The sequence below is a fragment of the Heterodontus francisci genome, chromosome 17, assembly GCF_036365525.1.
Source record: "Heterodontus francisci isolate sHetFra1 chromosome 17, sHetFra1.hap1, whole genome shotgun sequence".
Lineage (NCBI taxonomy): Eukaryota > Metazoa > Chordata > Chondrichthyes > Heterodontiformes > Heterodontidae > Heterodontus > Heterodontus francisci.
In genome coordinates this window covers 30987295-31002846 of record NC_090387.1, presented here as the reverse complement: position 1 = coordinate 31002846, position 15552 = coordinate 30987295, and the positions used below count along the sequence as shown (strand labels likewise).

The following is a 15552-nucleotide window of genomic DNA, read 5'->3' as shown; positions in this document are numbered from 1 at the left end:
TAATCGGATAAATAAGGGTGTGCATGTAGTGAAGATGCTTTACTTTTCAAGTTGTCAGATTGTACATGAAATGCTTATGATTTAGGGATCAATCCATTATATTGTGATATATATTCTAATCCTCTTAATTCAAAGTTTAATTCAAATCTGTTAAATCATGAGAACTAAATTCATACTTTACTGTGCTACTCATATTTTTAAATTCTAATTATCAGATAATCTTTTTTCGTGCACTCAATGATTTTAACTATCAGAGGTAGGCTGTATATCCTCTCTATCTGTACTTCAACCTGTTAACGCTCTTTCTCACCTTTACTACCATGTTACCTCTGCACAAAAGAAATTCTATTTTATAAGATGAGAAATACTTAAAAATAAAGAATCTCAGAGCATCTTCAGTACTTCCTGAATAAAGTAGAAATTATGATTAATGTACCCTGACATTCTACTGTAGCTTGGTTGGATTGCTGAATATTGTAAATTAACTCCTTTCTTTCAGTGTACATAATTTGCTCTGTTTTCTTTAGATGATCGAGAGTGGAACAGGTCCAGTTCCTCCAGGAGCAAGGACAGAGACAGGTCAGAGCGAAGTGAGAGAGGGTGCAGAGACAATTGCTCAGATCGAAGCAGAAGCAACAGAAAAGATGAACCAGGCACGCCCAGGCACAGATTAAAAGGTGAGCACAAATTAGTTCCCCATCTGAATGGATGAAAATGCATCTTGATTATATCTGCTGTAGAAGCAAGTACAATTTTCATGCAGTCTAATTATCATTGTATAGGTAACCTAGTGTCTGAATTTCCACATTCAGTGTAGCACACCTTAAAGAGTGGGTGGAAATTAACACTGACTTATAAAATTACATAGAATATCTGCCATTTCGCCCAACCAGTCAATGCCGGTGTTTATGTTCTACTGGAGCCTCCTCACGTCTTTCCTCATCTAGCTCTATTAGCATAACCCTCTATTCCATTCTCCCTCATATGCTAACTAGCCTCCTCTTAAATGCATCTATACTATTTGCCTCAATCACTCCCTGTAGTTGCGAATTCCACATTCTCACGTACTCTGGGTAAAGAAATTTCTTCTGAGTTCCCTATTTGATTTATAGATTCATAGAGAGATACAGCACTGAAACATGCCCTTCGGCCCACCGATTGTGTGCCGACCATCAACTACCCATTTATACTAATCCTACATTAATCTCATATTCCCTACCACATCCCCACAATTCTCCTACCACCTACCTACACTAGGGGCAATTTACAATGGCCAATTTACCTATCAACCTGCAAGTCTTTGGCTGTGGGAGGAAACCAGAGCACCCGGCGGAAACCCACGCGGTCACAGGGAGAAATTGCAAACTCCACATAGGCAGTATCTAGAACTGAACCCAGGTCACTGGAGCTGTGAGGCTGAGGTGCTAGCCACTGCGCCACTGTGCTGATTTGTTGATGATTATCTCATATTGATGGCGTCTAGTTTTTCTCATCCTCACAAGTGGAAACACTTTGGCCCAGAGTTTGCAGTCAGTGGCGAAGTAAGGGCTTTTGTCGCTGACTGTGAGGTATGTCTCTCTGATCGATCTAGTGATCTCTCTGGCGCAGATTTCTCCTCTTATCATCCTGCAGTGGTACGACAACTGATTGCAGTGTTCTTTACTTGGGAATTCCCAGTGTGGACCAGCAGTGATATCATCAGGCTGTCTATGCAACCAGTCACAATAAAGGAATTTCACAGACATGCAAACAAGAAACAAAAAGCACTAACATAAAATCACTTTTAAAAAGTTTTAACATCATGCAAATTAAAGATTGCGACATTGACATAGGCTGAAGGTAGAAGGTAAAATATTCTGAATTTTAAAATTATTATTGAAAGAAATTAGCTTAAAAGAGCGACTAATCATGTAACAGCACTCCACGATTATAACATTATTTTTTCAGGGCCTGTTCCCTTCAAATTTTATTAATCACATGCCGTTAAAAATCAGTTATACATAATTGAACAAGGTGTAATTTTTATGTGGTTTCTAATGGGGTTGTCTGGGTGGATCAAAATCCTGGAACTCCCTTCTTAACAGCACTATTGGTGTACCTACACCCCAAGGACAGCAGTTCAAGAAGGTAGCTCACTGCCACCTTCTCAAGGCCAATTAAGGATGGGCAATAAATGTTGGCCTTGCCAGTGGTGCCCACATCCCCTGAACGAATGAAAAAAAGTTATAATTCCCAATGATTTCATGATTGCTGACTCTGGGGAGTATCCACAACATACCCTGTGTCAGAACCCTGAGTGACAGACCACAACTTCAGGAGTTCCGAAGAAGGGTCACTGACCCGAAACGTTAACTCTGCTTCTCTTTCCACAGATGCTGCCAGACCTGCTGAGTGAATCCAGCATTTCTTGTTTTTGTTTCCATGCTAATCTGTGCATGCCCGGCATCTGGAAATGGCAGTCAGTTTCATAGGGGACAGTGCGCTGTCAACCCACATCACCACACTCTCCACCCGTAAATATGGCCTCCCTCCCCCCTAAATCCAGCCCTTTGTGTCCAAGCTATCAAAACCTTTCATAATTTTAAAGATCTCTATTAGATCACCTCTCAGCCTTCTCTTTTCAAGAGAAACAAAATCTAGTGTGTTCATCCTCGTAGTTCTGTTATCCTTGTTAATGTTTTTTACGCCCATTGCAGGGTCTCTATATCCTTTTTATAATATGGTGACCAGAACTGAACATAGTACTTTTAAGTGTGGTCTAACCATGGTCTGATACAAGTTTAGTGTAATTTCTCTACTTTTCAATTCTATCCCTGTAGAAATAACCCCTATTGCTTGGTTTGCTTTTTTAAATTGCCTTGTTAACCTGTGTTGCTACTTTTAGTGACTTGTGTATTTATTGTCCCAGATCCCATTACTGCTGTATTCCATTTAGATTCTTATTTTCCAAGTGTTTTGTCTCCTTATTTTAATTAGCAAAATGCAATACCGTAGCCATATCTGTGTTGAAATTCATGTGCCAATTTTATGCCTATTCTGTAAATTTATTAATGTCTTATAATTTGTTGCAGTCCTCAGTATTGACTAGTACGCACCCCCACGCCACCCGCCCCGCCCCGGCCATTTGGTGTCATTCGCAGATTTAGAAATTGTGTTTTTTGATTCCAAAGTCTGCGTTATTAACATAAATTGTGAACAACTGTGGTCCCAGCACTGATCCTTGCGGGACCCCACTTTCTACCTTCTGCCATTCTGAATAGCTGCCCTCTACCCCATTCACTGCTTTCTGTCTTGCAGCCACCTAGCTATCCATTCTGCTACTTGTCCCCTGAGTCCACATGCTCTGGCCGTATTCATTTGTATGTTGTATGGCACCTTATCGCAGAACTTTTGGAAACCTAGATAAATTACATCTACTGCGTTGCCCTTGTCCACTCTGTTACCTCTTCAAAGAAGTCAGGGAGGTTGGTCAAGCAAGACCTTCCCTTTTGAAGTCCGAGCTGTTAATTCATCATTATATTTTCGGTTTCTAGATATTTTTCTATTTTTTTTTAACTTTGGTAGGGATTTTCCTACCTTTTTCCTTTTTGGCCTCCTTGTCACGAGACAATGGGTAAGCGCCTAGAAGTGGTCAGTGGTTTGTGGAACAGTGCCTGGAGTGGCTATAAAGGCCAATTCTAGAGTGACAGACTCTTCCACAGGGTTTGCAGATGAAGTTGTTTGTCGGGGTTGTTACACAGTTGGCTCTCTCCTTACACTTGTATCACTGATAAGATTGCTGGTCTATAGTTCGCTGGACATATTCAGTCTCCTTAAATATAACAGCTATCCACCAGTCCTTTGGCATTACACTTATTTATTAATTATTTAGAAAAAGGTATAATACCGACTCTGCTGTCTCTTCCCTAGATTCTTTTAAAGTATATGAATGCAATCCATCTGTACTAGGGGTACTGTCCTCTTTGAATTTATTTAATATTTCTCCCCTTTTTTTGAAAAAGAGAGCGGAAAATTGTAGAGCATGTTCACATGGGCCACAGTTGCACATTTACTGGTAGCATAGGCCGAGGCTAGGGAACTTTGGGTCCAGCCCTCTCGTATAGAAATATGTGCAGCATAGGAGTGTATGCAGTGGGGATGTGGAGGAGTGATAGTGTAGAACAATGGGAAAGTTGGGGCCTTATTTTAATTTTTTGTATCATATTTGAAATCACCTTATTTTATAGATGCTCTTACTCCTTCTCGATCTAGCTGGGATGATGATGACAGTGGTATTGGAAGTCAGTCTTCTCATCGATCTCAGTGGGAATCTCCATCTCCTACTCCCTCACAAAGGGATTCAGATAAAAGTGAAAGAAGCTATCGTTCTTCAGGTCGTGACACTGAGAGACGTGATAAAGAAAAGTAAGTGAAAAATAAATGTGGAACAGAAGATATGAGATCTGTTTAAAATAGTTGATTAGAATAGTATAATTATGCCAACTCTTCCAACTAACCTGGAGAGATCTTTTGGGTTTTAAAAAAGCTATTAATGCTTGTAGTATTGACAAAGCATCTGGCACATCTGGTAACCATGGCAATGATTATCGACTAAAACTATCTACTTGGGGCAGGAGAAAAATTTTCAAGAGCCAGAAATTTAAACATCTTGATAGTTAAGTTAATCGACTCAAGCACATTTCCATGATGGCTGAACAAGTAGCTGAGGCACATAAATCAGGTAGGTCCCAGGTCTGTGTTCTAAACAGTGCTGAATTAGCTGGTCTTGGGTAGAGTGTAGGTGAGAATTCTGCAGTTGGTTTCAATGTTTCTGAAAGGATGCTCCCCATTGTTGACCTTATCAAGGCAGACTTGTGAATAATGACCACTGAGTGAGGCACAGGAGAGTGAAAATGGACTTGTAAAATAGCCTTAAAGGAGGAAGGTGAGAAAGAACAAAATATAAAGCAACCTGAGTCACTCTCTGTCTTAAGCAGTTCAATGTTAGTTGGTTTTTGAGCATTGCTGCAGCAGCTTATTCTCAATATAATATTTCCGTACAATTTTTGTTTTATTTAGTTCTGGTTCAGGTAGTCATGGAGTCATACAGCATAGAAACAGGCCCTTTGGCCCATCGCGTCCATGCCGACCATAATGCCTATCTATACGAATCCCACCTGTCTACATTAATTCCATATCCCTCTTTGTCTTGCTCATTCAAGTACCTGTCCAGATGCCTGTTAAATGTTGCTACTGTTCCTGCCTCCACCACCTCCTTTGGCAGCTCATTCGAGATACGCACTATTCTTTGTGTGAAAAATTTGCCCCTTTGATTCCCTTTAAACCTCCTCCCTCTCACCTTAAATCTATGCCCTCTAGTTTTAGTCACCCCTACGATGGGAAACAGACTCTGGATATCTCTGGATATGCCTCTCATAATTTTATATACCTCTATCATGTCCCCTCTCAGCCTCCTTCGCTCCAGGGAAATCGGACCCAACCTATCAATCTCTCTTTATAACTCAAGCCCTCCAAACCAGGCAACATCCTTGTGAACCTTTTCTGCACCCTACCTAGCTTAATCACATCTTTCCTGTAGTGCTGCCACCAGAACTGCACGCAGTACTCCGAAGTGCGGCCTAACCAACGTTATGTACAACTGTAACATGATGTCCCAACTCTTGTACTCAGTGCCTCGGCCGATGAAGGCAAGCATGCCATACGCCTTCTTCACCACCCTGTCTACCTGTGTTGCCACTTTCAGGGAACTATGTACTTGCACCCCAAGGTCTGTGCTCAACAACACTCCCCAGGGCCCTGCCATTCACTGTATATGTCCTGCCCTAGTTTAACTTCCCAAAATGCATCACTTCACACTTGTCGGCATTAAATTCCATTTGCCAATCCCTTACCCACTTTCCCAGTTGATCTATATCCTGTTGTAACCTTAGACAACCTTCTTTACTGTCCACTATACCACCAATTTTGGTGTCATCTGCAAACTTACTAATCGTGCCCCCTACATTCACATCCAAGTCATTAATATATATGACAAACAACAGAGGGCCCAGCACCGATCCCTGCAGCACACCACTGGTCACCGGCCTCCAATCTGAAAAACGACCCTCCACTACCACCCTCTGCCTCCTATCACCAAGCCAATTTTGTATCCAGTTGGCTAGCTTACCCTGGATCCCGTGTGTTCGAACCTTCTGGACCAGCCTACCACGCGGGACCTTGTCAAAGGCCTTGCTAAAGTCCATGTAGACAATGTCCACTGCCCTGCTCCTAGCGAGCGTTTTTTTTGTGCCATTTGGTAAACCTACAACAGAGGTAGTACAGTCTAAGGAGCACCCACATCCAGAACGGAATTTCAGAAAGAATCATGTGTGACTGTTGTGTTGTTAATTATGTAGTTATTCTCCTATATATTGATGTGTTGACATTGTTGTAAATTTGAATATGGCAAGGGAAGTTACGCTGAACCTTTATAAAGCTTTGGTAAGGTCCCAACTGGAGTATTGTATCCAGTTCTGGTCACCACACGTCAGGAAGGATTTGAGAGGTTGCAGAGGAGATGTACCAGAATGGTTGCAGGGATGGTTAGGTTGGAAAAGCTGGATTTGTTCTCCCTCAAACAAAGGAAATTGAGGGGAGATTTAATAGAAGTGTACAAGATTATGACAGGCTTAGATAAGGCAGACAAGGAAAAACTGTTCCCATTAACTAATGGTTCAAAGACTAGAGGACACAGATTGAAAATTTTGGGCAAGAAGTGCAGGGGGAATATGAGGAAGTGCTTTTTTATGTAGCGGGTGGCAATGATCTGGAACTTGCTGTCCACAAGGGTGATGGAAGCATAGACGATCAATGAGGAAGTTGGATGGCTACTTGAGGAAAATAGACTTGCAGGGCTATGGGGATCGAACGGGGGAGTGGGAATGACTGGATAGCTCCAAGGTGAACTGGCATGGACTCGATGGGCCGAATGACGACTTTCTTTGCTGTAAATGACTATGACTATGGCCCTCAATGAAAAGCTTGATAATTTATTGTCTTTTTATCCTGAGACATGGAAGCAGGCGTAGACCACATTTCCATGCTTTATGACTACAAGATAGTTGTTTTGTTGATTGTTCTGAGATTTTAGTTGTCGTCATCCCCTGTATTTTAAGTAGGATTTTCCTTTGAACAGATCTAGAAAAAACCATTATGAAGAGGATACACCCCTGCCAACGCCATCATATAAATACAATGAGTGGGCTGATGACAGAAGGCATTTGGGGGCGACACCTCGACTTTCTAAAGGCAAAGGTACATGTTTTGTTGGGAATTTTTCTTCTGAAATGGAATTTATAAAATTTTTTTATTGATGTTACACTCAAAAATGCAGATTTGTTGTAACTCTGTCTCCAGTGATCAGTTTTCTTTACCTTTACAGTTCATTTTAGAGGTTGGATTCCCACCCATTCATTGGAAATAGATGGAAAAATATAGCCCACTATACTGTTAATTTAGAAACACATCGAAATAGTAATCTGAAGAGTTTGGGTATCAAACGATATAAAATTTTGTGTAAAGAATGCACAGAAAATGCTTTCAGGTTTTAAATGAAAATTTAAGATATTCAACTTGTGATATGTTCTTTAAAGTAGATGTCTCAAATCCTAAGTGTAGCTATAGTACAATTTTAATGTTGTAACAGTGATTATTTTGCTGTCTTGGACTAAAATGTAACCATCTCCAACCTCTTCAGGTAGGAGGGAAGAAGGTAAAGATGGCATTTATTTTGAGAATGAAGATGAGCAACGACAGTGGGAGGAAGATCAAAGGGTAAGGCACTTTCCTCTGTTTTAAAGTATTGCTGGAAGAAGAATTTAACATTTCCGTTTATCATTTAAAAAATGTTAGAATTTTTGCATCACCTTTTTAAAAAAAACTGCCAGCATTTGACTTCCCACTTTTGTTTGATGTATAATAGAAATGATACATATTTGTCATAAATTGTTTAACAGGAAGAAAGGAACTGTATATAGAACATAATCACAATTCTGAAATGCCACAAAGCACTTGTCATAAAATAAGTTAAATTGTGAAATTATTGTGGACTGGACAAAGAACAAACTTGCATTTATATCACACCTTTCACACTTGGGATGTCCTAAAGTGCTTTATAACCTTTCAAGTATCATCACTGTTGAAGGCAAATAATGGCAGCAACATGTATGTAACCAAATAACAGCAGTGAAATAAATGACCAGATAGTCTGATTCATTGTTGATTGAGGATCAGCGTTGACCAGGACACCGGGAGACATCTCCTGCTCTTCTTTGAATAGTGATGGAATCTTTTGCATCCACGTGAGCAGGTAGATGGACCTCGGCTTAATGTCTCATCAGGAAGACGTGCAGCATTCTCAGTTCTGCACTGGGCTGTTGGCTTGAATCGTGTGCCGAAGTCATTGGAGCTGACTTGAACACTAGACTGAGTCCAGGATTGGGTAAATGATGATTTGGCTAATTCTACTCTTATCAGAGTGGTGCTCATCTGAATTGATGCTGGTTCACTAGCCAGGCCTAAGTCATTAGTCAATAAATCATTTTTAAATGCGTTGTGACTGGTATAATAGGCCAATGAATGCTTTCCAAGTTTGTGCTGCTTGTATTATGCTTCCATGTGTAGGAAGTTTCTTGTCCAGACTTGTCACAAACTCTGTCACACTCCTGTGTGTAGGTGGTAGGGCACAGATTTGGTACAGGTTATGAGCTAATATTGTTGAGCTTAATGTTGAGTCCAGAAGGATTCTGCTCCCATTTTGTTTTTTTTATTGGTTCAATTTTGTTTTCTCTCTTGTTTCTTTCTTAATTCCTTTACTTTGTGTTAAGACGGCTGCTATTCTGCCGCTCTCACCTCCCTCCAGACACATCTTTTGTCACATTACACTTACCATGGAAAGGCTTCATCACCTTCGTTTACAAGCGGAAGGGGGAGAGGGCAGAAATCAGAAATTGGCGGCCCATCTCACTGCTTAATGTTGACCACAAGATTCTGTCCAAAGTCATAGCCAGTCGAGTCAAGTCTGCTCTGGAGTTGGTGATCCACCCCGATCAGAGCTGTACTGTACCCGGCAGGAAGATCTCTGATAGCCTTGCGCTACTCAGGGATACGATCGCCTACGTACGGGACAGGAGGGTGGACGCCTGCCTCATCAGCCTGGACCAGGAGAAGGCTTTTGACAGGATATCGCACACCTACATGATGGACGTGCTTTCCAAAATGGGGTTTGGGGAGGGAATCTGCAATTGGATCAAACTGCTCTACGCAAACATCAGTAGCGCAGTCTCGATCAACGGGTGGGAATCGGAAAGTTTCCCGATCCAATCTGGAGTCAGACAGGGCTGTCCTCTCTCCCCGGTCTTGTTTGTTTGCTGTATTGTACCCTTTGCTGAGTCTATTAGGAAGGATGCGAGCATAAGAGGGGTGACAATCCCAGGCAGCGGAGACACTCAGGTTAAAACCTCTCTGTACATGGATGACGTCGCCGTCTTCTGCTCAGATCCGCTGTCTGTGCGCAGACTGATGAGCATCTGCAACCAGTTCGAACTGGCCTCGGGAGCCAAAGTTAACCAGGGCAAGAGCGAGGCCATGTTCTTTGGGAACTGGGCTGACCGATCCTTTGTCTCCTTCACCGTCAGGTCAGACTACCTGAAGGTGCTGGGGATATGGTTCGGAAGGGCCGGGGCGTGCACCAAAACCTGGGAGGAGCGAGTAGCCATGGTACGACAAAAGTTGAGCATGTGGGAGCAGCGATCTCTCTCCATTGTGGGTAAGAACCTGGTCATCAGTTGCGAGGCGCTCACGTTGCTGTACTTGGCGCAGGTCTGGCCCATACCCCACTTCTGTGCTGTGGCCGTCACCCGAGCCATTTTCCGCTTCATCTGGGGATCTAAAATGGACCGGGTCCGGAGGGACACTATGTTCAAACCTCTGGATAAGGGCGGAAAAAACGTACCCAACGTGGCCCTCATCCTGATGACCACCTTCGTGTGCGGCTGCATCAAGCTGTGTGTAGACCTCCAGTGTGCAAACTCCAAGTGTCACTACGTGCTGAGGTTCTATCTGTCCCCGGTGTTGCGAAGGATGGGCTTGGCACGTTGCCGCGGAACGCTCCATGCAGTTGGACCGTGCCGTACCACCTATCCTTCGTGGAGCAGTTTCTGCGGGAAAACACCTTTGACCACCGATCCATCAGGCAGTGGTCTGCATGGAATGTCCTCAAGGCCCTACGGGAAAGGGAGATGGTGGATCCTGTCGGATGGTTCCCCGAGCAGACCGCCAAAGTCATTTGGCGGAATGCCTCATCACCAGAACTTTCAAACAAGCACCAAGATGTAACTTGGCTGGTGGTGAGAAGTGCCCTCCCTGTCAGATCCTTCCTGCACGTCCGAAGTCTCGCCCCCTCCGCACAATGCCCCCGCGGTGGCTGTGGTGGGGAAGAGACGATTGCCCACCTCCTCCTGGAATGTGTCTTTGCAAAGCAGGTGTGGAAAGAAATGCAGTGGTTTTTGTCAAGGTTCATCCCAAGCAGCTCTGTAACACAGGAGTCTGTGCTCTACGGGCTGTTCCCAGGGACGCACACAGAAACAAACATCAACTGCTGCTGGAGGACTATCAATTCGGTGAAAGACGCCCTTTGGTCTACCCGAAACTTGCTGGTCTTCCAGCGCAAAGAGTTGTCCACCACCGAATGTTGCAGATTGGCACATTCCAAGGTCCAGGACTACGTGCTGAGGGACGCACTAAAGCTTGGGACAGCCGCAGCAAAGGCTCAATGGGGAAAGACCACAGTGTAAGGTCCCCCCACCAAGCTGAAGTGAGGGGCTGGATCCATGGGAAACCCCTCGAACTGTATCGGGAAAATTTTCATTTGCTGTAAAATGTAAAAATGTAATTGGCATGACAAATGAAATGGAAGGGTTGTGAGGCAACTCATGATTGTATTGAAGGAAACTGATCTCCCTTGCAATGTTTGTATTTTTTGGTGCTGTTTGAAACTGTTTGGCAATGTATTTTTTACAGATTTTTATGAATAAAGTATATTTTGGAAATAAAAAAAAACTTGTCCCATTCACACCTCCTTTGGCTTTGTACCATAAAACATTTTGTCATTTAACCTCTGCTGCCTTCCACCTTATCATAGACCTTCCCCTTTGTTGTTTTTCCCACCCTCCCCTTTTCACTTGCTCAAAATCTATCACATTTCTGACTTTTCTCAGTTTCGATGGAAGGTCACAGACCTGAAATGTTAACTCTGTTTCTTTCTCCACAGATGTTGTCAGATCTGCTGAGTGCTTCCAGCATTTTCTGTTTTTATTTGATTTCCAGCATCAGCAATATTTTGCCTTTGTCCAGCAAGGTAACTGCTAAAGCAATTACCAATCATTTGAATACTAATCAGGAAGTATCCTACTGGGACACCAGAAGAAAGATTAAACAGCTTTACAATTAAAAATATTAGCATATTAAGCATGCTTTATCCTTCAAAGGGTTTTCTCTTGCCATTTGTTGGCATTTTAAATATTTTAAAGTAATAAATGCAGTCATTTAAAAAAAATGTTAATGTCAGAATATTCCAGTATTAGCCAGAACCTGCTCACTATCTTGGCATGTGTTTGGTCCTTGGAGGCCCAGGAAAGAAGCTATGGGACCAAACGCAAAGTTTCTTTACCATTGTGTACTGTAAGTGCACTTTTAATTTGTCGTGTGGTGAGCTGGTGAGTGTTACTGCAGAGTTTCTTATAGTAGACACCATATTCTGTTTGTGATTCTGCACACTTAGTTTTGATGTGGAGCCAAATATGTTTCTAAGTGACATTATATTTAGATCATGAACGTCCAGGTTTGTGGCATCACAATCTAAATTAAAGTTGGAACCTTTTTTGGAATACTTGTCAACTGTGGCTCGGTTGGTAGCACTCTTGCCTCTGAGGCAGAGTTCCTAGGTTCAAATCCCATTCCAGCACTTGAGCACAACAATCTAGGCTGACACTCCAGTGCAGCACCAAGGAAATGCTTTAGGATGAGTCATCAAACTGAGACACCGTCTGCTTTATAAGCTGGACATAAAAGATCTCATGGCACTATTTCAAAGAAGAGCAGGGGAGTTATCACGAGTGCCCTGGCCAATAGTTATCCCTCAATCAACATCGCAAAAATGGATTATCTGGTCATTATTACATTGCTGTTTGTGGGAGTTTGCTGTGTGCAAATTAACTGCCATGTTTCCTACATTACAACAGTGACGACACTTCAAAAGTACTTCATTGACTGTAAAGTGCTTTGGGACATCTGGTGGTTGTGAAAGGTGCTAAATAAATGCAAGTTTTTTTTTCTACTTGGGCTGCTTTGCAACAGATAAAACTGAAAATGATTTGATAATTCTCCCTGATAAACTGTCTTAACTTTATTTATTTTAACTTATTGTGTATTTCTCGTTCTTGTAGCAAGCAGATCGAGATTGGTACATGATGGATGAAGGTCATGATGACTTTCACAATCCTCTGGCATATACTTCAGAGGACTATGTGAAGAAACGGGAGCAACTGTTGCAGAAACAGACACAGAAGAGGATTTCTGCACAGAAAAGGCAAATTAATGAGGTATGCGTGATTTTATTTTTAATTTTTCTTCCTTCATCCTCTGAAGACATTCCAGGAAAAATAATCTATAAATTAAGATAAACATATTAAGAGAGCAATTCCAGGATATGCAATGTTATATACGGGTACGCATAAGCTAACAAAAAGCTCAGATATCTAAAATGGATGGCGCTCATTCAGACCTTCATTAAAAATCTTGAAGAAACTCTTTGCAGTGCATCTGCAACCTTCACTAGCAGCTGTGGCTCCTCTTTGTGATGTCGTGGTTGTCCCATTGCATTGCTGACAGATATTGCTGCTTAGCAATGGCAGAGTCCTGTGTGGTGCACTTACTGCCAAGAGCCTGCCTTGCATGTTAAGTAAGCCCCAATTCGGGGAAATGGGTTGCGGTCATGGTGGGTCTGGGGTATTGGGTGGAAATCTGCCCTAGCTTGCCTGTAGGGGCAAGGCAGTATTCGTTTGTGGCAATTGCTGTTTGTCATGTTTTCATTATGAAAATCAGTTTAAATCTTCAGCAACACTTGCTATATTTTTACCTTCTGTTTGGGAGCAGCTGTGTTGCTTGCAAGTACAAATTGAAGGAGTTCCTTCAGGTTCAATATAGCCAACGAATGCAAACAGGAAGGGCCAACATTATACCCGTTCTATGAATGCTGCTCCTGGCAAACCATAGCAGCACAATAATCTAATAAGTATAGCAGAAATTATATAATGTGAAATGATTCTGCTCAGAAAAAGAGAATGGCAAATTTAAATCGCTCTGCAAAGAAATTCCCTTTCATTGAGTCCAGTGATACATTACTGTGAATTCTACTTCAAAATTGGTTGTTCCTGGCTTCTTGTAATGGATACCTGAAAGTAATACAAAAAAAGTGGGGGGAAAAATCTTTGCTGTTCAACCACTTCTATTGAAACAGGCCAGACAATTTTCTGTGAAACACAGTAGCAATACTTAAATTGTAGGGAATAATGACAAAAATTACTGCTTAGTTGGTTCAAGTGACATAAAGAACGAGGCTAAGTACAAATAGAATGGTGTCATTTGTTGCAAAGATAATTCTTTTAGTAACTTTCCATCTATTCAAAATTTTGTTTAATGAAAATCATTTAACAAATTAAACAAAAATAATTCTGTGTCGCTGATGGTTCAGCAGGTTTAAATTAGGGAGCAGCTGAACCAAACTGCTGGTAGGTCCTAGGTTTGATTACTGAATTTGGTTGCATTAGCTGAGCCAGGGCAGTTAAAGAGGCACTGTACTTGATTTTGGAACCACTGGGTTAGATAGGGAAGAATCTTCGAAGTTTCTGGTTTCTGCAGTGATGTAATCTTTTTAAAAGAATAGTATTCTAGTCCTATTGCACCTTTACCAGTTGAGTTTCTGATTGTTGATACTTTGATTAAACACACTTCAGCGAAATTGTTGATTATGTTTGTCAAATGGTTATTTTGTAGGATAATGAACGATGGGAAACAAATCGGATGTTGACCAGTGGTGTGGTTCAGCGGCTGGAAGTGGATGAAGATTTTGAAGAGGATAATGCAACTCGAGTTCATTTATTGGTGCACAACTTAGTTCCACCATTCTTGGATGGACGAATTGTGTTTACCAAACAGGTAGGTTTGATTTGAAACTAGTCAACAGCCTAATTTTTTTTTAAAATTTAAATGCTTTCAAACACTTAAACAAGTGTTTTAGTTTTTTTGGATAGATCAAAATCAACTCCTTTTAAATCAGAAATGCTCGAAATACTCAGCAGGTCTGGCAGTATCTCTGGAGAGAGAAGCAGAGTTAACGTTTCAGGTCAGTGACTGTTCTTCGGAACTGGCAGATATAAGAAATGCAAAAGATTTTAAGCAAGTAAAGCGGGGGTGGGGCAAGAGATAACAAAAAAGGTGTTGATAGGACAAGGTCACAGAATAGCTGACCTTGAGGTCATGGAGCAAAGGCAAACAATATGTTAATGGTGTGCTGATAGACAAAGCATTAGTAAAGAGAGGGTGTTAATGGACTGAAAACTGAACAGCCACAAGCACAAACATGAAAAAAACAAAAGTGATTATTGACAACGCAGCCGGCAGCTGACGTCATCAGACTGCGCCAATCTGCACACATGCGCAGATTGTCTCCTGCTCTCTGCGCATGCTCTGCGTTGCCAGGACTGGGTGGCGCATGCGCAGATGATGTCATCGTGTAACGCGGCCAGAGAGCAGGGTGGGGGAAGTGGGGAGGGCGCGGCCAAAGACCTTGGTGGCGGGAGCGCTCTCCTCCTCTCCCACCTCCCCGCTTGCTCGCTCGTTCTCTCCCTCAGGCCATTTTGATTGAGCAGCGCCTTCTTTAGTCCTGGCTGCTGCCTGGCGTCGCAGACTCTGTCGTTTTATAGTGGCACAGGCTGCATTTGTGAATGTGCCACTGCTGCGCCTCCTAGTGGTAGCGTTGTCAGCAAACGCAGCCCAGTTTGTTTCTACTGTGCCCACCCACTGCTTTATTTTCATATTTGTGCTTGTGGTTGTTCAGTTTTCAGCCCATTAACACTCTATCTGTACTAATGCTTTGTCTTTCAGCACACCATTAACATATTGTTTGCTTTTGCTCCATGACCTTCTGGTCAGTTATTCTCTGTGACCTTATCCTATCAACACCTCTTTTGTTATCTCTTGCCCCACCCTCGCTTTACTGCTTAAAATCTTTTATATTTCTTATATCTGCCAGTTCTGAAGAAGGGTCACTGACCTGAAACGCTAACTCTGCTTCTGTCTCCACAGATGCTGCTAGACCTGCTGAGTATTTCCCGCGTTTCTTGTTTTTATTTCAGATTTCCAGCATCCGCAGTATTTTGCTTTTATTTCCTTTTAAATCAGTACCAGTATAATGTAATTTGGAAGCCAATAGATCTAGTTATGCTGTTTGTTCCA

The 15552-nt window shown here is 42.2% G+C and overlaps 1 protein-coding gene across 2 annotated transcripts in view; it reads left to right on the top strand.

Moving 5' to 3' along the window:
- The window catches only part of dhx38 (DEAH (Asp-Glu-Ala-His) box polypeptide 38), a 128536-nt gene that overhangs the window by 12943 nt on the left and 100041 nt on the right, over positions 1-15552 (top strand). For both annotated transcript variants that reach the window (XM_068049200.1, XM_068049201.1), the window contains exons 4-9: positions 528-677; positions 4227-4404; positions 7175-7293; positions 7736-7812; positions 12483-12638; positions 14092-14253. In XM_068049200.1, the coding sequence (XP_067905301.1) occupies positions 528-677; positions 4227-4404; positions 7175-7293; positions 7736-7812; positions 12483-12638; positions 14092-14253 (842 nt within the window). The remainder of the gene's footprint in view (positions 1-527; positions 678-4226; positions 4405-7174; positions 7294-7735; positions 7813-12482; positions 12639-14091; positions 14254-15552) is intronic.